Source organism: Dermochelys coriacea, chromosome 7 (genome assembly GCF_009764565.3).
Source record: "Dermochelys coriacea isolate rDerCor1 chromosome 7, rDerCor1.pri.v4, whole genome shotgun sequence".
In the NCBI taxonomy this organism is placed as follows: Eukaryota; Metazoa; Chordata; order Testudines; family Dermochelyidae; genus Dermochelys; species Dermochelys coriacea.
Genome location: NC_050074.1, coordinates 31,143,798 through 31,166,223, shown reverse-complemented (window position 1 = coordinate 31,166,223; position 22,426 = coordinate 31,143,798). Strand labels below are relative to the sequence as shown.

The window sequence follows — 22,426 nt, the reverse complement described above, 5'->3', positions numbered from 1 at the left end:
CTCCACTGTCTGCCCTCCATTTTGGAGTGTCCTCTGGGGACTTTGTGGTAGAGAAGGAATTGAGGGCGGATCGTCCACACAGCCCTATATAGCTTCGGAGTGGGCACGAGGAAGCACAGGACACATGTACGGGCCAAACAGGCATTACTACCAAATATCTCAGATTAAAGGCACAAGGGGGCACACATCTTAAAGAACTCCAGTTACTGCACAAGGTGAGTAACCTCTCCTTCTGAGTAGACACACCTCACACACACACACCCTTTTGGAGAAGGGGTCAGAAAGTTGAGATACAATGTGTAAATTTGTGGAAACACTGCTGTGCATTGATGGAGGGATTAAAACACTAATCAGCTACACAATTTACAAGCAAAAAGGTCTCAGAGTGGTCTGTGTTTGTGGAAGAAGTGTGTTAACAGGAGTGTTGTATATAAGACATGGGAGGTAATTGTTCCACTCCACTCGGCACAAGTGAGGTCTCAGCTGGAGTATTGGGTACCACAGTTTAAGAAAGGTGTGGACAAATTGAAAAGAGTCCAGAGGAGAGCAACAAAAGTGATCAGAGGTTTAGAAAACCTGACCTGTGAGTAAAGGTTAAAAGAATTGGGCATGTCTAGTCTGAAAAAGAGAAGACTGAGGAAGCACATGATAACAGTCTTCAGATGTGTACAAGGTTGTTATAAAGAGGATGGGGATCAGTTATTCGCCATGTCCGCCAAGGGCAGGACAAGAAAGAATCATCTTAGTTTGCAACAAGGGAGATTTAGGTTTGACATTAGGGAAAATTTTTTAACTCTAATGCTAGTTAAACTCTGGAACATTTTACCTAGGGAGGTTATGGAATCCCCTTCCTTGGAGGTTTTTAAGAACAGGTTAGACAGACACCGGTCAGGGATGGTCTAGATCGGGGTGGGCAAACTTTTGGGCTCGAGGGCCACATTGGGGTTGCAAAACTGTATGGAGGGCCGGGTAGGGAATGCTGTGCCTCCCCAAACAGCCTGGCCCCCACCCCCTATCCTCCCCCTCCCACTTCCCCTGACTGCCCCCCCTCAGAACTCCTGACCCATCCAAACCCCCTGCTCCTTGTCCCCTGATTGCCCCCCCCCAGGATCTCCCACCCTTAACCGCCCCCCTGGAACCACCCCCCATCCAACCCCCCTGCTCCCAGTCCCCCTACCCCTATTCACACACCCCTGACAGGCCCCCCGGGACCCCACACCTATCCAACTCCACCCTGTTCACTGTCCCCTGACCCCTATCCACACCTCTGCCCTCTGACAGGCCCCCCAGGATCCCACACCTGTCCAACCCCCCCGTCCCGTGACCACCCCCACTCCCCTGCAGAACCACGGCCTCATCCAACTGCTCCTGTCCCCTGACTGCCCCCAGGACCCCCCACCCTTATCCAACTCCCCAATCTTGGCCCCCTTACCATGCTGCTCAGAGCATCATGTCTGGCAGCCGCAGCTAGATACACTGCCACGGGCCAGATGTGGCCTGCGGGCCATAGTGTGCCCACCTCTGGTCTAGATATACGTGGTCCTGCCTCAGCCCAGGGGGATGCACTAAATGGCCTTCTGAAGTATCTGCCAGTTCTATATTTCTATGATACCCTCACCAGCCTGCAAGAGACAGCTGGGTCATAGCAGAGTCATGGAGAGACAGCCTCATGGGGGATCAAGGACTGGAGAGCAGGGAAGTTCTTGAGGTCCAGAAGTCCCACTGCATTGAGTGCTGCCCAGGGCCTGTTGTTGTGCAGACCCGTGACCAAGATTGGGATTCCTTGTTGTGCCAGATCTCAGATCCAGATCAGTCCCCCTTTCATGCGGGGCACTGTACAGACCCCAGACCAAGGTTGGGGCCTCTGTCGTGGTGGGTGCTGCATGGGTCCCAGACCAAGATTGGGGCTCCCTGTCTTTCTGGACACTGCACAGATCCCCAACCGAAATCAAGGACCCTTGTCATGCCAGGTGCTTCACCAGCTCATAGCAAGATACAGTCCATGCCCTGAAGGGCTGCCAGCCTAAATAGACAAAGGGTATGAGGGGAAGCAACCTTCCCAAATTCAGTAACGGAGCTGGGAATAGCAGTCGGGTCTCCTGATTCCCAGGACAGTGCCCCAACCACTCCACCCTGCTGCCTAGGTACTCTGATACCTTTTGCAGCCATCCCTAGAGAGAGACTAAGTCCTGGAGCTCCTGCTTATGCTAAGCTGGGAGGGCTCTAGGTTTAGAACACAACAGGGGCTGGAAGGCATGGATTCTGATGTTTGCGGAGTCACCAATCGGTCCCAGCCTGTCCTCAGAAATGCCAGGTAGGGGCCAGGGTCTCCTTGAAAGCAGCTGTAAACTCCTCCGTGTGTCTAGGGCTGCTTGCACAGTGTCTGAGACCAAGGTGTCCCCTGGCCTTTGAGAATTGGGGCTAAGGGACTAGCGTTGGGGAGAGACGCTGGTAGATTTCCAGCAAAGGTGAAGAAGCTTAAATCAAGAGTTGGTTGGAAAGCACAATTCCATTCTGTGGGAAATTCCAAAATTTTGGAAAAAAATCAGTTCCAAATTGTAACAAAAAGCCAAAATTTCCAAACAAAAATGTTGATTGAGCAACATCAAAGTATTTAGTTTCAAGAAGGTCAACATGTTTGCTTTGGGCTTTTCTAGTCTATTAAACTATTAAATAGATAAACATAAATCTAATAAAAGAAAAGGAGTGTTTTGACCCCTAACTGCATAGGGCTTTCGACTTTAGCATGAGGGGAGTAGGCATTAGCAGGGATGGCTGGGCCTCTCCATACCTGGGTTCAGTCCTTGCTCCACCACCAACTTATGATGTAATTTTGGATGAGCCTCTTCCCCTGTCCATGTGTCTCAACTGAGGCAGTTTTGGGAGACTGGATTCCCTGTGCTCTGAGATCTTTGCATGCAGGCAAGCAAAGGGTTAACCCAAAGAAGTGGCCATAGGCCATTGGCAAGCTCCTGGGTCCAACCTGGCCTCGCTGCTTGTACAGAGCAGGACCAAATCACAGCTCCCAGAGCAGACTCCTGGCCATTGGGTAACCGCCTGAATCCTCCACCCCTTCTCCTCTTCGTCCCAAGCATGAAGTCAGCTGCTCTGATGAGTAGAGCCGACACGCCCAGGGGCTGGGAGCAGGTCCCTGTGCACCTGGGGATGGAGGAGTCTGCAGTAACAAAGGAGTCATCATCTGGTGGGGACGGAAATCGTTGGCTGTTAACTTTGAAAGTATCCAGTGCCCTTTCTTCCATCCAGTTAAAGGCAATTGCAGCCCGAACCAGGAGCACTGGGGCCTATGAGTCAGGAGTGAGAGCATTTCCATCCCCAGGCAGTGAGCCCAGAGGAAGGACCTTGGCCAGAGATGCTTGGACTCAGCTGAAGCTGAAGCTAGAGCAATTCAGACTAGAACTCAGGTGCCAGTTTGTACCAGTGAGGTCATTAACCAATGGAACAATTTCCCTGGGGCTGTGGTGGATTCTCTATCACAGGCAGTGTTAGATCTGCTCTAATTCAACCAGGGATTAAGAACATAAGAACCACCATACTGGGTCAGACCAAAGGTCTATACAGCCCAGTATCCTGTCTTCTGACAATGGCCAATGCCAGGTGCCCCAGAGGGAGTGAACCTAGCAGGTAATGATCAAGTGATCTCTCTCCTGCCATCCATCTCCACCCTCTGACAAACAGAGGCTAGGGACACCATTCCTTACCCATCCTGGCTAATAGCCATTAATGGACTTAACCTCCATGAATTTATCCAGTTCTCTTTTAAACCTTGTTATAGTCCTAGCCTGTTATAGTCTTAGCCTCCTCAGGAAAGGAGTTCCACAGGTTGACTGTGCGCTGAGTGAAGAAGAACTTCCTTTTATTTGTTTTAAACCTGCTGCACATTCATTTCATTTGTTGGACCCTACTTCTTATATTATGGGAACAAGTAAATAACTTTTTCTTGTTCACTTTCTCCATACCACTCATAATTTTATATATCTCTATCATATCCCCCCTTAGTCTCCTCTTTTCCAAGCTGAAAAGTCCTAGCCTCTTTAATCTCTCCTCATATGGGACCCGTTCCAAACCCCTAATCATTTTAGTTGCCCATTTCTGAACCTTTTATAATGCCAGTATATCTTTTTTGAGATGAGGGGACCGACCACATCTGTACGCAGTATTCAAGATGTGGGCATACCATGGATTTTTATAAGGGCAATAAGATATTCTCTGTCTTATTCTCTATCCCTTTTTTAATGATTCCTAATATCCCATTTGCTTTTTTGACTGCCACTGCACACTGTGTGGACGTCTTCGGAGAACTATCCACGATGACTCCAAGATCTTTCTCCTGATTAGTTGTAGCTAAATTAGCCTCCATCATATTGTATGTATAGTTGGGGTTATTTTTTTCCAATGTGCATTACTTTACATTTATCCACATTAAATTTAATTTGCCATTTTGTTGCCCAATCACTAAGTTTTGTGAGATCTTTTTGAAGTTCTTCACAGTCTGCTTTGGTCTTAACTATCTTGAGCAGTTTAGTATCATCTGCAAACTTTGCCACCTCACTGTTTACCCCTTTCTCCAGATCATTTAAGAATAAGTTGAATAGGATTGGTCCTAGGACTGACCTTTGGGGAACATCACTAGTTACCCCTTTCCATTCTGAAAATTTAGCATTTATTCCTACCCTTGGTTTCCTATCTTTTAACCAGTTCTCAATCCATGAAAGGATCTTCCCTCTTATCCCATGATAACTTAATTTACGTAAGAGCCTTTGGTGGGGAACCTTGTCAAAGGCTTTCTGGAAATCTAAGTACACTATGTCCACTGGATCCCCCTTGTCCACATGTTCGTTGACCCCCTCAAAGAACTCTAATAGATTAGTAAGACATGATCTCCCTTTACAGAAACCATGTTGACTCTTGTGCAACAATTTATGTTCTTCTATGTGTCTGACAATTTTACTCTTTACTATTGTTTCAACTAATTTGCCCAGTATTGACGTTAAACTTACCAGCCTGTAATTGCCAGGATCACCTCTAGAGCCCTTCTTAAATATTGGCGTTACATTAGCTATCTTATAGTCGTTGGGTAGCTGATTTAAAGGACAGGTTACAAACCACACTTAAAAGAAAAGGAGTACTTGTGGCACCTTAGAGACTAACAAATTTATTTGAGCATAAGCTTTCGTGAGCTATAGCTCACTACATTGGATGCATTTGGTGGAAAATACAGAGAGGAGATTTATATACACACACAGAGAACATGAAACAATGGGTTTTATCATACACACTGTAAGGAGAGTGATCACTTAAGATGAGCCATCACCAGCAGCAGGGGGGGAAAGGAGGAAAACCTTTCATGGTGATAAGCAAGGTGGGCTATTTCCAGCAGTTAACAAGAACATATGAGGAACGGTGGGGTGTGGGGGAGAAATAACATGGGGAAATAGTTTTACTTTGTGTAATGACTCATCCATTCCCAGTCTCTATTCAAGCCTAAGTTAATTATATCCAGTTTGCAAATTAATTCCAATTCAGCAGTCTCTCGTTGGAGTCTGTTTTTGAAGTTTTTTTGTTGAAGGATAGCCACCCTCAGGTCTGTAATCGAGTGACCAGAGAGATTGAAGTGTTCTCCAACTGGTTTTTGAATGTTATAATTCTTGACATCTGATTTGTGTCCATTTATTCTTTTACGTAGACACTGTCCAGTTTGACCAATGTACATGGCAGAGGGGCATTGCTGGCACATGATGGCATATATCACATTGGTAGATGCGCAGGTGAACGAGCCTCTGATAGTGTGGCTGATGTGATTAGGCCCTATGATGGTGTCCCCTGAATAGATATGTGGACAGAGTTGGCAACGGGCTTTGTTGCAAGGATAGGTTCCTGGGTTAGTGGTTCTGAAATTTCACATTTGAGTTCTTTCAGAACACTTGGGTGAATGCCATCTGGTCCCGGTGACTTGTTACTGTTAAGTTTCTCAATTAATTCCAAAACCTCCTCTAGTGACACTTCAATCTGTGACAATTCCTCAGATTTTTCACCTACAAAAGATGGCTCAGGTTTGGGAATCTACCTAACATCCTCAGCTGTGAAGACTGAAGCAAAGAATTCATTTAGTTTCTCTGCGATGACTTTATCGTCTTTAAGTGCTCCTTTTGTATCTCGATTATCCAGGGGCCCCACTGGTTGTTTAGCAGGCTTCCTGCTTCTGATGTACTTAAAAAACATTTTGTTATTGCCTTTTGAGTTTTTGGCTAGCTGTTCTTCAAACTCCTTTTTGGCTTTTCTTACTACATTTTTACATTTAATTTGGCAGTGTTTATGCTCCTTTCTAATTACCTCACTAGGATTTGACTTCCACTTTTTAAAAGATGCCTTTTTATCTCTCACTGCTTCTTTTACATGGTTGTTAAGCCACGGTGGCTCTTTTTTAGTTCTTTTACTGTGTTTTTTAATTTGGGGTATACATTTAAGTTGAGCCTCTATTATGGTGTCTTTGAAAAGTGTCCATGCAGCTTGCAGGGATTTCATTCTAGTCACTGTACCTTTTGATTTCTGTTTAACGAACCTCCTCCTTTTTGCATAGTTCCCCTTTCTGAAATTAAATGCCACAGTGTTGGGCTGTTGAGGTGTTCTTCCCACCACAGGAATGTTAAATGTTATTATATTATGGTCACTATTTCCAAGCGGTCCTGTTATAGTTATCTCTTGGACCAGATCCTGCGCTCCACTCAGGACTAGATCGAGAATTGCCTCTCCCATTGTGGGTTCCTGTACCAGCTGCTCCAAGAAGCAATCATTTAAAGTATCGAGAAATTTTGTTTCTGTATTTTTTCCTGAGGTGACATGTACCCAGTCAATTTGGGGATAATTGAAATCCCCCACTATTATTGAGTTCTCTATTTTGATAGCCTCGCTAATCTCTCTTAGCATTTCATCGTCACTATCACTGTCCTGGTCAGGTGGTTGTTAATAGATCCCTACTGTTATATTCTTATTAGAGCATGGAATTATTATCCATAGAGATTCTATGGAACATGTGGATTCATTTAAGAATTTTATTTCATTTGATTCTACATTTTCTTTCACATATAGTCCCAACATTCCACCCGCACAACATGTTCTGTCCTTCCTATATATTTTGTACCCCAGAATGATTGTGTCCCATTGATTGTCCTCACTCCACCAGGTTTCTGTGATGCCTATTATATCAATATCCTCCTTTAGCACGAGGCACTCTAGTTCACCCATCTTATTATTTAGACTTCAAGCATTTGTGTACAAGCACTTTAAAAACTTGTCACTGTTTATTTGTCTGCCCTTTTCTGATGTGTCAGATTCTTTATGTGAATGTTTCTTGTCCAATCTGTCTCATACTTTATCCTCTTCCATCCTCTCCTTCTGACTAAAACCTAGAGAATCTCTATCAATAGACTCTCCTCTAAGAGAAGTCTGTGTCCGATCCACGTGTGCCTCTGCAGCAATTGGCTTTCCTCCATCTCTTAGTTTAAAAACTGCTCTGCAACCTTTTTAATGTTAAGTGCCAGCCGTCTGGATCCACTTTGGTTTAGGTGGAGCCCATCCTTCCTATATAGGCTCTCCTATCCCAAACGTTTCCCCAATTCCTAATAGTTCAGGGACGTCCTGTGGCCTGTGAGATACAGAAATCAGACTAGCCTCTAGGGCACTCTAGTCCAGGCCCTGCTACCTCAGCCTCAGAATCCTGGTCACTCATGTGCATACGTGCACATACCCACATGGCACATACCCACCCTTCTGCACAAGCATGCGCACATTCTTCTGTTAACAATTGTATTTCCCCTCCCCGGCCTAGTAAAATACCTGTGGAGAAAGGTAGGCATGAGAGGCAGGGCACCAGGGATCTATGCCAAGCTCTGGAAGGGACCCCCTCGTCTAACGACTCCCCAGGAGTCCTGACACTCACTTCAGTGTCCTGGGCACTAGGCCAGGCTGTCACACACACTGTCTCTCCTGACTGGACCAGTGGTGTTTGAAATGTGGCCTGAGAAAGACCCAATGAAACTCCTGTCACCAAACAAGTGCCCCCTGCAGTTTGCTCCTGGAGGGGTGGAGTGAAATGGGCTCTCCTTCTCCATTCACCCGGGACCAACACACAAGCTGGCAGATATACAAGCCTCTAGCCAGGCCTTTTGTGTAACCTCATGGCAGCATGGCCCCCAGAGTACTTGCGTCAAGCGGGGGCAGTGCAAGGTCTAAGAGCGAGCAGCGGGGTCTTAACCAGGAGCCTATTTACATTCCAGGGGGATTTGCACCCCATAAACGTGAGCGATGGGCCAGCTCTGACGAGAGTGGGGTAGGCATGCAGTGTTGGGGGCAGGTTCTGTAGCTCTGTGTTCTCCTGAGCCTGCCAGCCTGGTCCCTAGGATTGGTTGCGGGGGGACGGGACGAGATGTGTATTGTGCAGAAATGGGGCGAATGTATGTGTGCATGTTGGGGATGCATGTGCATGTGTGGGGTGCTTGCATGTGATAGGGGAGGAATGTGTGGTGTGGGGGTTCATGAGTGTGCATAGGGGGCAGTCGGGCCTACACTAGCACTGCTTTGCCGTTGTGGCTGCCCTGGTGTACTAGGGCTCGTGTATATGGCCAGTTAGTGGACAGTGAGTGGGCGTGCTGTAGATTCACACCCTGGCTGGCCCTGGACTGGCTTGCTGTGTAAGCCCCTCTGCTGGCCCCCTTGGGTAGTAGATCCTCAGTCTGATGCTGTTGCCCAGGCCCTCACCCTCCCCTCTGTCTGTGTGTCCCCCAGCTGCACCCTGACAGCGACCCCAACAACCCCAACCTGCACAGCCAGTTCGTCCAGCTGAATGAGGCCTACCGGGTGCTGAGCAAGGAGGGCAGCAGGAGGCTCTATGACAGTCAGTGGGCCTGGCACGCAGCCAGGCCCACCGCGGGCAGCAGCCCCAAGCACAGCCCCTTCGACTTTACAGACCTGGGACCCAGGTAAGGGCACTGGGGCCACGGCACAGGGCAAAGAGGTGATGTTGGGGTAAGGGATCAGAGCCTGGTATCCCCCCACCTGTCAACGTGATTGACTGACTCTGCTTAACCTTCAGCCGTCACTACCCAGCTGTCCCCCCCACACCATGTCTGCGCTCCCTGATCCCACACTGGTTCTGAGCCACTGAGGAGACCCAGGCTGGCTCTAAAGCCCAGGCTGAGTTGAGCCCCTGCTAATCCTGTGCGGGTTTGAGCTGAGAAGGGCCAGCACAGGGACCTCAGGGCCAGCGCAGAGGTGCTGGGAGCTGTGGCTGAAACGTGAGCAGCTGCCACTGACAAGCTGTTGAGCATCAGGCTGTCAGGAAGCTGCTAAACAGGAAAAGGCCACTTGGCCCATCCTGCCCTGGCCGCCCCCACGCCCCATAACAGCTTGCCACTCAGTCTAACAATCTGGCTCTGTAGCTTGCTCCATCTGGGCCGCTGTCTCCATAACACAATGGAGACCCAGCCCCCCACAAGACTGGTTTGAGATATGATAGCTCAATGTCCTCCCAGTGCTGGCTTAGACCAAGGGGCCCATCCAGCTCCATAACCCCCACCCCCCGGATCAGACCATAGGGCCCATCCAGCCCAGTAACCTCCACCCCACAGATCAGACAAGGGGGCCCATCCAGCCTGGTAACCCCCACCCCCCAGATCAGACCAGGGGGCCCATCCAGCCCGCTAACCCGCACCCCCAGGTCAGACCAGGGGGCTCATCCAGCCCAGTCACCCCCATAACCCCCAGATCAGACCAAGGGGCCATCTAGCCCGGTATCCTGCTTGCTACCCTGGATCAGACTAATGGGTCCATCTAGCCACGTATCTGCCCCACCCCAGATGGGGAAATGGGGTCTGTGGACTGCAAGGCTGGGTTGGCTGCATTGGCTGCTGAGTCCCCTGCAGCGGCCCCGGGCCCCCCAGAAGGGCTGGCAGCTTGCCAGGGTAGGGCCATCCCCGCAGCTCGCATGCCATCACCTAGGCATTGCTGCAGGGAGGTGTCAGGGGAGTGAGTGAGTGTGACCCCAGCAGACACACTGTGAGGCGAGCACTTCCAGCTGGCACAGGGGTCCCCAGGCTGGGACGTCCCTCTCTGCACCTCCCAGCCCTGAGAAGAGACCGTTCCAGAGAGGCTGCGTGTGCTGGGGCAGAGCCATTCTCTGGGGCAGCCCAGAGCACCCTGGGCTCGTGGACCGTGCGTGGAGGGGCAGGATGGCTGTGCTGAGTCTCACAGGCCGCCAGAGCAAGGCGGCCCTATCAGCACCGCAAGGGACGTGTGGCCCTAATACTTTGGGAATTTCATAAGTGACTGGTCCAACTGGCTGATAGAAGCCAAGAGTCCTGACTCCTGGCCCCCTGCCCTGATCCTGAAGCTCAATCCTTGGGAGAGACCCCAGGAGTCCTGTCCAGGGCAAGCAGTCCCCTAGGGTCAGACCCTTGCCCCCAACGTGGCCCGCATCAGTGCCCCTTTGTCTCCCAGCAGCCGAGGGCCCGATGAGAACATGCGCTACTGGGAGCAGTTCCGCACTCACCACGCCGAGACCTTCTCAGGCACCCAGGCCAAGCAGAGGCAACACTGGAACCGGAAGCTCTTTGGCTACTGCCTCCTCCTTATGCTGGCCAGTGTGGCCGCCCACTACGTAGCCTACAGGTAGTGGGGGCAAAGGGTTGGTGGGGCACTGCGTGACAGCCTGCCTGGGAGAGGGCTCGGGGCCTTCAGAGTTCAATCCCCTGCCCGAGGGCAGAGTCATCCCATACACTACACAATGTCCCCCACCAGGGCAGAATCATTGCCTCCAGGCAATTCCCCCCCAGGAGGAAGGCTCACCAGGTTCTCAGGACTCTGGTCTTAGCAGTTCACTCCTCCACCCTTGGAAGAGACTGTTGCTCAGGCTAGCATGCCCTCACTGTTAGGGGTTGTTCCCCAAGAGCCAATAGAAATGCCCCTTTCCCCAGATCCCCCTTTGAGCCTCCCACACAACTCCCTCTCCCAGTGCCTGGAGATAGTCCCTGGGTCCACACAGGGGGGCATGGGATCCACAGTGGGATGGGAGGAATAGGCTTCAGGGAAGGGGCAGCTGGTATGAAGTGGCCTTCCCAGGACCGGGACAGCACCACCCCGCCATCCCAGGAATCCCACCTCCACTGACTCCTGGCCCCACTCTGTGCCTCAGTTTCTCCGTCTGTAGAATGGGGGATAACACCCCTTGACACTGCCACCCATAACCCTGGCATGGCAGATCAGCACCAGCATGCACCCTCAAGGTCCTAGCACTGACAGGGTTATAGAAAACTCAGCTGGGGTGGGGGGTTGTCCTGACCCTTACTCTGGTTGTGGGGTGAAGTCTTGTCTCATTGCGTTTCCTAGAAGCCATCCAGTGCTGTCCTGACTGGCCTCTGGTCTGTTCTGTGCCATCCCAGCATGCCTCTGCGAGGAGACCTGGGGTCAAAGGGTCTGGAGTTGTGCTGCGTGGGGTGTGGTTGGGGGCCTCCGTGCCATCCCTGCGCCATAGTGTCCCCATCCCCACCAGCCCAAGACCCCTCTAATCTCAGTATCTCCCCACCCACACCCACTAGTGCAAGCCCTCCATGATCTCGGCCTCCCATGTGGCAGGCCTTCCCACTCACATCCCCACGGGCCCCCATGCCTCTCTCCATGATCTCAGACTCCCACATGGCCAGAGAAACTCTTCACATCTCCTACACACACATCAGCCCATGCCCCTCCCCCCCACAGTCTCAGCAGGACCCCTGGCACCCTAGCCCAGCTTCCCACTGTCCAGCACAGCTGGGCGCACATCTGTAAGGCATTATATGTCTGAGCAGCTATTGCAGCATAGCAAGCCAAGGGGTGTGGGGGCTGACAATGTGGTTTCTCATAACCCGAATACCAGCCAGGGCCTAGTCCCCTGGAGGAGCCAATGTCCCAGGGCATCTGCTGACACTTGGAGCAGCTCTCCCCGCACCCTCGAGGCATGGAGCTTATGCCAGCTGCCCTAGGGAGGCATTGGGGTCACCCTTCCCAAGAATGTGTATCCTGCCAGAAGTATCAGCATCTGCCCAGCTGCCCAGGGCTTCCATCGGGGCCTTTTGTTTCTTATTAATGTTTTAGCACATTAGCGATTCCCACAATTGAACAGTGAACAGCTGCCAGGCAGGGGGGGCATGACCTAGATCACCGCACTGAGGGCGCTAGATAATTGTGTGGAAGGGGGGCAGTCTGGGAATCCAGAGGGCAGTCTGGGAATCCAGGTCACCATGCTGAGAGGCAGTCTGGGAATCCAGATCACAGCACTGGAAGGGGGCCAGTCTGAGAGTCTAGATCACAGTGCAGGAGGAGGTTCCAGTCTGTCAGTCTAGATCATGGCGTTGGAGGAGTGCCAGTCTCGGGTGGTCCGGATCACAGTACTGAAGGGGGTACCAATCTTGGGGATCTAGATCATAATGTGGGATGGTATGCCACTCTGGGAGGGTTTAGAATACAGAATTAGAGGGGATGCCAGTCTTGGGGCATCTAGATCACAGCCCTGGGGGATGCCAGTCTTGGGAGATCTAGATCACTGTTATTCACAGCCACCACAATGGGCACCCTTACTCAAGGCAGCCTCTTGCTGTTCGGTGTGAATTTAGTGCTGGTGGGATGGTGCCCAGATCATCGTTTGAATGCAATGAGGACAGCAGCTCCAGCACCAGTTTCCCATCCCTCCCCACAGCCCCACTAGGTGTGGGCAAAGGGGGATTCAGTCTCTTCGGGGCCTGATCCCAGGATTCACGGCAGGCAGTGTGGGGGAATCAGAGCCTGGTGTGGGCTCTGCTCAGGCCTGCCATGCACTCATTGGACTGGAAAGGATGTGAGTCACAGTGAGTGGAAGCACATACGCAGATAGCCACACATACACAGAGAAAGCCACAGACATACAATCATGTGCACTCCACCCACAGACTCCCTGGCATCCTGACTTCCAGCCCCACCTGTGCTCTAAGCCAGAGGTGGGCAAACTTTTTGGCCCTAGGGCCACATCGGGAATAGACATTATATGGCGGGCCATGAATTCTCACAAAATTGGGGTTGGGATGTGGGAGGGGGTGCAGGCTCTGGGGATGAGGAGTTTGGGGTGTAGAAGGGTGCTCTAAGCTAGGACCAAGGGGTTTGGAGAGTGGGAAGGTGATCAGGGCTGGGGCAAGGGTGCGAGAAGGGGTGCAGGTTCTGGCTGGGGGTGTGGGTTCTGGGATGGAGCTGGGGATGAGAGGTTTGGGATGCAAGAGGGTGCTCTGAGCTGGGATCTAGGGGTTTGGAGAGCGGGAGGGGGATCAGGGGGTTGCGGCATAGGGAGAGGCTCAGGAGTGCAGGCTCTGAGCAGCGCTTACCTCAAGCAGCTCCTGGAAGCAGTGGCATGTCCCTTATCCAGCTCCTACACTGAGGCGCAGCCAGGCAGCTCTGCACACTGCCCCATATGCAGGCACTGCCCATGCAGCTCCCACTGGAAGGTGTAGGAGCCAGAGCGAGGCCATGCCGCAGCTTCTGGGAGCCATGTGGTGCGGCTCCCGACCCTGCACCCCAGCCGGAGCAGGGCCGAGCTGCGTGGTCCAGCCCCCGACCCAGCAACCCAGTTGGAGCAGGGCCGAGCCGCATCATGCAGCTCATGGGCCAGCTTAAAACGGCTTGCGGCCCACAGGCCATAGTTTGCCCACTCCTGATCTAAGCACTAGACACCACTCCTCCTCCAGAGCTAGGAACAGAATCCCTGCATCCTGACTCCAAGCCTGTCCTGCTCTAACCACTAGGCATCATAGAGATGTAGACAGGAAGGAAGCTCGAGAGGTCATCAAGTCGAGCCCCCGAGACTGAGGCAGGACCAAGTAAACCTTGACCATCCCTGACAGGTGTTTATCCAACCAGTTCCTAAAAACTTCCAAAGATGTAGATTCCGCAGCCTCTCTTGGAAGCCTGTTCTAGCTTAACTACCCTTAGAGTTAGAAAGCTCTTCCTACTGCCTATCCTAAATCTCCCTTGCTGCAGATCAAGCGCATTACAGCTTGTCCTGCCTTCATGGGCCACGGAGAACAATTGATCCCTGTCCTCTTTGGAGCAGCCCTTAACATATTGGAGGACTGTTAGCAGGTCCCCTCAGTCTTTTTTCATGACTAAACAAGCCCAGTGTTTTTAACCTTTCCTCCTAAGTCAGGGTTTCTCAACCTTTTAGCATTTTCATTGCTCTGCTCTGGACTAGCTCCAGTTTGCTCGCATCTTTCGTAAAGTGTGGTGCCCAGAACCGGACACAGTTCTCCAGCTGAGGCCTCCCCAGTGCCAAATAGAGCAAGACAGTTACCACGCCTCCCCCCCTCCGTATCTTACGTACAACACTGCTGTTAATACACCCCAGAATGATATTCGCCTTTTTTGGCAACAGCATCACACTATTGACTTATATTCTGTTTGTGATCCACTGTCACCCCCAGATCCTTTGCTGCAGTATGACCACCATCCAGTTCTCCCTCATTTTGTAGTTGGGCATTTCATATTTCCTTCGTCTGTACAGTGCTTTGCACTTGTCTTTATTGAATTTCATTCTGTTGATTTCAGATCAGTTCTCCAATTTGTCAATGTTGTTTTGAATTCTAATCCCCCTCCCAGCTTTGGGTCATCCACAAATTTTATAATCATACTCTCCACTCCACTATCCGAGTCCTCACTCCCCTCCCAGAGCCAGGAATGGAACCCAGGAGTCTTGACTCCCCAGTCCTGCCTGCTGTGACCCAGTAGACCCCACTCCTCTTCCAGAGCCAGGTGTCCTGACTCCCAGCTCTGCATTCTTTTCTGCAGCCCATGATGCCCGAGGAATTGGTCATGGGTAGGGGTGCGTGAATCCCTGTGGTGGCCCTCTACATGTCAAGGCCTTTCAGACCTAAGCAAGTGTGTTTCATTGAATTAGGCCTGATTAGGGTGTTAATCCTCCCCTTGGCAACAGAGATCAGAACTGGGGAAGGTGTGCAGGCAGAATCAGAGCTAGTAGGGCTGGCAGCAGCAGTGCCCAGGCTGGGAACTGGCACAGCCATGCACTGTTACATAGTAGGCAGCCAAGCAAGGCCCCCCAGGCAAGGAGACAGACATGATTCTGTCAGGGAGGGAGACTTAGGTACATGCCCCGTGACATGAACCCCAGCAGGGCCACCATTGAGTCTGCTCATGCACTCAGTTACACACTTGTAACTCCAGCTTCTCAGCTGAATCCTCCAGGAGATCCGGGGTGGAGGTAATTGACTCCCTGCAGGGAGCATTTGGAAATGGGGGGAGGATCTAATGGTCAGAACAGGGGGGCTGGGCGTCAGGACTCCTGGGTTCTGTCCCAGCAGTCTCTCTGGCCTCAAGCACATCACTGCCCATCTGTGCCTGTTGGTTCTACTAACCCATCAGTAGCTCTGCACTGCAGTCCGTGTTTTACCAAGTGTGTGTGTGTCCCTGATGGAATCGGTCTCTGGAGCTCAGCTGCAGGAGACCTGATTGGAGCCTACCTGTGCCATCCAGTTAATGCTCTGCTGGTGGGTGGAAGGCAGAGGTTTGCTTGGCCTGTGTGTGCTCTGTCCTTCCAGGCCACCATTGTTCCATGTCGCTCTATGTCAAGTACCTGCCTGTCTGTTTTGACATATGCTCCTACAACACAGACTGTTATTAAGATACCAGGAAAGGGAGCCGAGCTGCAGGATCAGACCCTGAGAGATCAGGAAATGGAGAATCCCCCTCTTCAGCCCCTCCTCCCTGCTTCCCACTCCCCAAGAGATTAAGGCAGGACTGATCCCTGCAGCAGCTTTGTCAGGTTTGCTTTAGCCCTGTCCCAGCTCTCTGGAGCCTGGACTCCCCCAGGAGAAGGGACTGTGTCGAGTACACACTCAGCACCGATGGACAAAGCACCGTGTTTGTGGGGGAGCCAGGGCACAGGGGAAGGGGCTGCGGCCTGCCTGATCAGCAGCTGGAGCATCTCCCCCACCCCCATTTCCCTGTGATCCCAGGCTCCTGGCAAACAAGATCTGGTGCCATGTGTTAGGGAAATGGCACACGAGACAAGAGAGACTCGTCAGCCTGTCCCTGCTCCGGGAACTCGCACAGCAATCAGTGCTGTGACATGCCGGCTTGGTACAACTCTCCCAGCCTCTGTGGAGGGCTCGGAGACATGCTGTGCATGCCAAGTGACCAGGAGCAAGGGAGGCACAGCAAGGGAATTGGCAGGAGTTGTGTCTGGGGCTGTGACAAGCCTTCAGATGGCTCATTGGAATGGGCCTAGCAGAATCCTGCTCTGTCAAATGGGAGAGGCACAGTCCTGCAGTTAAGGAGCAGGGCTGTGGCTCAGGACACCAGGGTTCTGTTCCTGGCTCTGCCACTGTCTCCTGGGTGACTTTGGGCAAGTCACGTCCCCTTCTGGGCCTCACCTCCCCATCTGTAGAATGGGGATAATGATCCTTCCTTTGTCTATTTAGATAGTGAGCTCCTCAGGACAGGGACTGTCCCTGTGTCTGAACAGCACCTGGCACAGTGGAACCCTGATCTTGGTCGAGGCCTATAAGCACTACTGTAATGCAGATCATATTAACAGAGGGTATGAAAAGCATGCTAGCACTCAAAGGCCCCAGCTGAGATCGGGCCCTTATCGTGCCAGGTGCTAAAGAGAGATCAGGGCCCTGCTATGCTGGGTACTGCACAGATACACCATGAAAGACAATCCCTGCTCCAGACAACTCACAGTCTAAACAACCAAAGAGTGGGAGGGAAAACGGAGGCACCGAGATGTCCCAGAGCCAGGAATAGAACTCAGGAGTTCTGAATCAGACCCCCCTTTGGGCTTTAAACTCTCTGAAATGTCCCTGTGACTGGGTGAGAATCCCTTTAAACACGATTCTATGTGGTGCTGCCCTTGCATTGTCAGTAACACACCTGTGTCACAGCAGGGGCGCACTGTCCTGAGCTCCGTCCTTTAGCATCTCCACACAAAGACAAAGAGGCGCCTAGGTCTGTCTAAGTACCTTTACAGATAGAAACCCCAGTTCTTCAGCTCAGCAGACTTAGGCCTGGTGAGAACCAATGGATAGAAGTTCGGTTCTTCCTCAAGTTGATGTAGCCATGTATTCGCACCCAGTGCACCGGAGCTGGAGAATTTTGCCTAGCAGTACCCGTAGGGGCAGTGCTCACACCTCGTGGTCGTAGCCCTGAGTCTGGCTATATGAGGTGGTTCTGCCTTGACCCCCCCTCAGTTCCTTCTCAGTGCCCATGGCTGGCATCGGAGCTCTGTGTGATTATCACCTCATTTGTCTGAGTGTGTTTTCTCTGTGTATATAGTTGTTAGATAGTTAGCAGTACCCTAGATCATATTAGTTACTTTAGAGTGAGTTAGATACTTACTGTCCTGTGGAATGCCCTCACCAGGGTTCAAGCCCTGTCCATCCTGGGGAGGGAGGGACGAATCCTAACAGCGATTCCCACACAAGGGGCTTGTGATGAGGCAAGAGACATGCGCAGGAGAGGTGTTCTGTCTGTAATCTGATTACCAAAAGAACCCTGATGGCTAGAGACTTACCTCTGAAACAGCACCTTCTCGAGCAGGCCCTGAGGCTGTTTCAGTACTGAGGCCCGCATATGATGGTGGTGACCTTTGGACTCAGTGAACAAGGCCACTCCACGTTCCAGTTCCAGTTCCAGTGGTGTCTCCCCCAAGGAGGAGCCGTTCACCCTCTTCAGGGGCGCTGAGGAAGAAGTCCCATAAAACTAATTGGGACTATCCCAGGGTTTGTGGAGACTCTTCCTCCTCTTCTAAAAAAAGTACAGATCAACTCTGTACCACTTCCAGCACATGGGGTGGAGCAGATATATCAGATCATTCTCCGGTATCATTCTGAGACCACCAAGAGTCAATAACATTGACGCCGGTTCTGGGAGTGGAGCATCTGCTAAGTCTGGTACTGATGACATTAACCTGGCACAGACCATATGCCGGTGGCATACCAGGCAGCAGCAGATTCACTCCCCCTATCTGTTCCAGACTCTCCACTCATCCAGCACTTTGCCAGGGCCAGGGCCTCCACCTCATTGTTGACGCCGTCTGGTCATGTTGTAGAGAGACATTGTCTGTAGACACAGCAGCCTGGTCCTTCTGCACTGCAGACTATGGAGTTGAGGCCAGCGCCAGGCCCGGCCCCAAGGAGCATTAGTGCACCCCTCAGCGCCGACATTGTTTTGTTGGCAGATCCTGCCTTCTACTTCAGTTCCTCCACTGACCTCAGTACCAATGCCTTCCCCGGCACTGGGGGTGGGTGCCACATATTTGGTACAGGCTATGCTGATTCCTCATTCCTCATCGGCACAGGAACCGCTTCCCAGTTGGGCTACAGACAAGTCTTTGTGCCCATTGGGACTGGCTCCACTGCTGTCACAGCCACCAGGGACTCTTCGGGATCTATGTTGGTGTCCTCCTCCAAGTCTTCTTTGCCTGATTGGTGCCAGAGACCGTTCTCGAAGCAGTATCGGTACCAAGATCAACACTCTCTGCATAGTCGGAACAGGGGCTCCTGGCCCAGTGCTAACTGGCCACCAGTGCTTTATCTGAACACACTGTGGCCTCCTGGTCCCAGAGATCACATTCTCCATCCTGCTCGAGAGCAAGATCAACGGTCTGCTTGGTGGCTAATGTTGGTGACCCACCACAAGCTCAAACAACGGTTGAGCCTCCTCCCTAGGGGCCTCCAGACTTGTCTCATCTCAGCCCAGTGGTTCAGGAACAGGATTTGTTCCTGGTGCACTTGACAGCTTGTCTTCTCCTGATGAATTGATGGTACCAGGTTCCTCTTCTCCTTTGATGCCCGAGGACTTCAAGGCATACCAGGACCTTTTGTGGCATATGGTTGCTTCCTTAGGCATCCAGGCAGAATTTTTACAGGAGAATATGCAGAAATTGCTCGACATTTTCTGACCATCTGCTCTGAGGAGAGTAGCCCTCCCTATTAATGACACTCTCCTGGAGCCTGCAAAGACCCTCTGTAACACTCTGGCTTCAGTGCTGTCCACAGCGGAGCATTCAGAGAAGCGCTATTTTGTCCCTCAGCAAAGTTTTGAGGGTTTCTATTCTCACGCAGTCTCTAATTCTCTTATTGTGACTGCAGCAAATGACAAGGCTTGGCAGGGTAGGTATAAATCTGCTCTCAAGGAAATGGAGTCAAAGAAGATAGATTTGATGGGGAGAAAGATTTATACCTCCTCTTCCCTGCAAATGCGTATCACAAACCAATAGGTGTTGCTATCCAAATATGACTTTGTTAATCCAACGGCCATGTCTAAATTTGCAGACAAGTTGCCAGAAGCCTCCAGAGAAGAGTTTATAGCTTTGGTGGCTGAAGGCTGTTCTGTGGCCAAGATGTCTCTTCATTCAGCGTTGGACGCGGCAGATTCATCGGCCAGAATTATGGCCTCAGCTGTGACCATGAAGAGGGTGTCATGGCTGCAAAGCTCAGGCATTGCTCCTGATGTGCAACAGAGTATTGAGGACCTGCCCTTTGATGGTCAGGTATTATTCTCAGACTAAACTGATGAGACTTTGCATTCTCTTAAAGATTCACAAGCCACACTGTGTTCTTTAGGGTTGTATACTCCAGCGGTCCAGAGGCACCATTATGGCAGTCAGCAGCAGCGGTACCTCTCACAGTGCTTCATTGGGAAGTCCTTCTTTCCCCCAAGGCAACAGGGCTATCCCAGAAAGGGTCATAGATCTCAGCCAGTCGACTTGTGTCCCTCCCATGCGGGGGGGAGGGTGAGGCTCGGCGGGGAGGTCTGGGTATGGGGCAGTCCGGATGCACAGGAGTTGGGCAGACGGGGAGCAGATCCCCATACAGTGACCCCTCTCCTTGCAGCTGAGGAGTGATGTGGGGAAGTGCGGAGTTTCCTATAGCCAGGGAGGTTTCTGGGGGTAGATCTGACCTGGACCTGGCCAATCATTGCAGAAGAAGAGGAAGCTCTGTTCTCCCCCAGCCCAGCTGGGACTAACAGCTGAGCCCGGTGCAGGGTAGGAACCACCAGCCAGGTTGTCCCCAGCCGGGTCCTCCCCGCAGTGATTTACCTTTCCATTGGCTGCTCCAGGCACCCAAAATTATGTGCCCACACTGCTGGGGAGGAGAACGTGACTGCTCTTGTGGCTTCCCTTAGCTTCCCTGCAGAAAACGAATGGAAATCTGCAAGGGACATGAATTCTGCATGTGCGCGATGGCACAGAATTCCCCCAGGAATAATGCAGGTGGTCCATTTTGCCAGATTGTGTCTTCACCCTCTCCAAATGTGGCTGAAGTCAGTCTTTCATCTGACCCATCATCCCTTGGACAAACTTGTCTGATTTCCTCTGCTGATCTTGGATTCCTTATGGTGGTGAACAGTTCAGGACAACATATGCCAGGGTGTTCCTTTCACTCGGGCCCCAGCAACCAGGATGGTTGTCACTGATGTCTCCTGGTAGACTGGGGAGCACATCTGGGGTCGCTGAAAGTTCAGGGCCTGTGGTTGAAACAGGAAGCTTCACCACATATCAATATCGTGGAGCCTCAGGCCGCCATACTTTCCAAGATCACATTAAGGGTTCACACGCTTGCCGACAATATCACCATGATGTACTATGAGAACAGAAGCGGGGGAGCACACTCAAAAGGCCTGTGTCAGGATCAGGCTCTGGCAGTTTTGCACTGGGAGGAGCATTATTCCGGTGACCAATCATTTACCCAGGGTCCAGAATCAACTCACATATCACCTCAGCAGGAATTTTCCCCTGTGACACAAATGGTCCCTGAAGCCCAGTGTCCTGTGGTCTGTCTTTGCAGTGTGTGGCAACCCAGCAATCGACCTATTCCCCATGAGAGACAAGAAGAAATGCCAGCTGTTTTGATCTCGAGGGTATCTCAGCCCAGGCTCCCTGGCTGACACTTTTTGCCTGAGTTGGTATTTGGCACTCCTGTATGCTTTCCCTCTGATTCTGATCATCCCACAGGTCGTCATCAAACTGAAATTGGCCTGTGCCACACTCATCCTCATTGCTCTAGCCTGGCTGAGGCAAACTTCGTTCTCCGACCTTCTTGCGTTATCAATTTGGCCTTCCATATCCCTTCCTTTCCATCCCAACTGCTTGACTGAGCATCACGGTCAGATTTTCCATCCTACACTCAGATCTCTCCATCTCATTGCATGGCTGCTCTGTGGTTAAATGAGGAGGAAAAATGAGGTTTGGAGACTGTTTGGCAGGTTCTACCCAATAGAAGGAAGCTCTCTCTGAATGACCGATTTAGCCAAAGGGACGTGTTTTTTAATATGATCTTTGGCCTGCAGAGTTCAACCAAAGGTGGCTGGTATCCAGGACATCTTGGAGTATTTGTTACATCTTCAGTTGTCAGGTCTCCTACTTAGCTCATTGAGGGTACATCTGGCTGTGACTTCAGCATTTCATCCACCCGTTCATGGGAGGTTAGTATTTTCTAATACCATGGTAACAAGATTCTTGAAAGGATCCTTTGTCTCTACTCACCATTGAGAGAATCAGTTCCTTTGTGGTACCTTAATATGGTCTTAGTGGCTCTGATGGAACATCCATTCAAGCCTCTGGCATCATCTTCTTTTTCTCTTTTGTGTCAAAAAACTGCGTTCTTGGTGACTATAACATCTGTGAGGAGAGGGTGAGAGTCACAGGCTTTGATAGCAGAGTCTCCTTACACACCCTCCTCCAAAGACAAAGTGATCTCACGGCCACACCCTACTTTTTTATCTAAAGTGGTTTCTCAATTTCAAGCAGGTGGTGTATTTACCTGTGTTCTTTCTTATGCCGTATTCAACCCTGGTGGAGCAGCGTCTTCACACGGATGTCAGGCGATGTTTAGCATTTTACCTGCACAGGGCTAAACCTTTTCATGCTTCGCTTTGCCTGTTTGTGTGGTATGCAGACGGAAGGAAGGGACAAGCAATCGCTTCGCAGACGATCTCTAGGAGATAACTTCCTGTATCAGGACAGCATATGGCTGACTATGCCTCCACAAGGCTGTGAGCTTATTGTACAAGAGCGCAGGCTGTGGCAATGACGTTTTTAAGTGATGTTTCAGTATTGGTCATCTGCAGGACTGCCACTTGGTCATCTGGACATTCGCCTATGAAACATTATGCTGCTACCGCAGCATCCAGAGTAGATGTAAGCTTTGGAAAGGCAGTTCTGCAATCCTTGTTTCAAATAGATTCCAACCCCCACCTCATGCAAATCCTACTTGAGAGTCACTTTCTTGGAATACAAGGTTGCATCTACTCAATGAAGAAAACATGGTTACTTACCTGTGTTGTGAGCGTCCTTCAAGATGTGACACAGACGTGTATTCCACAGCCCACCTCCATC

At 51.2% G+C, this 22,426-nt stretch overlaps 1 protein-coding gene across 6 annotated transcripts in view; it reads left to right on the top strand.

Annotated features, from left to right (window-relative positions):
* Positions 1-22,426, top strand: part of DNAJC4 (DnaJ heat shock protein family (Hsp40) member C4) — a 77,117-nt gene that overhangs the window by 48,062 nt on the left and 6,629 nt on the right. For 3 of the 6 annotated variants that reach the window (XM_043518145.1, XM_043518143.1, XM_043518146.1), the window contains 2 exons: positions 8,803-8,997; positions 10,508-10,683. In XM_043518145.1, coding sequence (XP_043374080.1) covers positions 8,803-8,997; positions 10,508-10,683 — 371 coding nt within the window. The remainder of the gene's footprint in view (positions 1-8,802; positions 8,998-10,507; positions 10,684-22,426) is intronic. The other 3 variants (XM_038410810.2, XM_043518144.1, XM_038410811.2) reach the window with 2 other exon arrangements.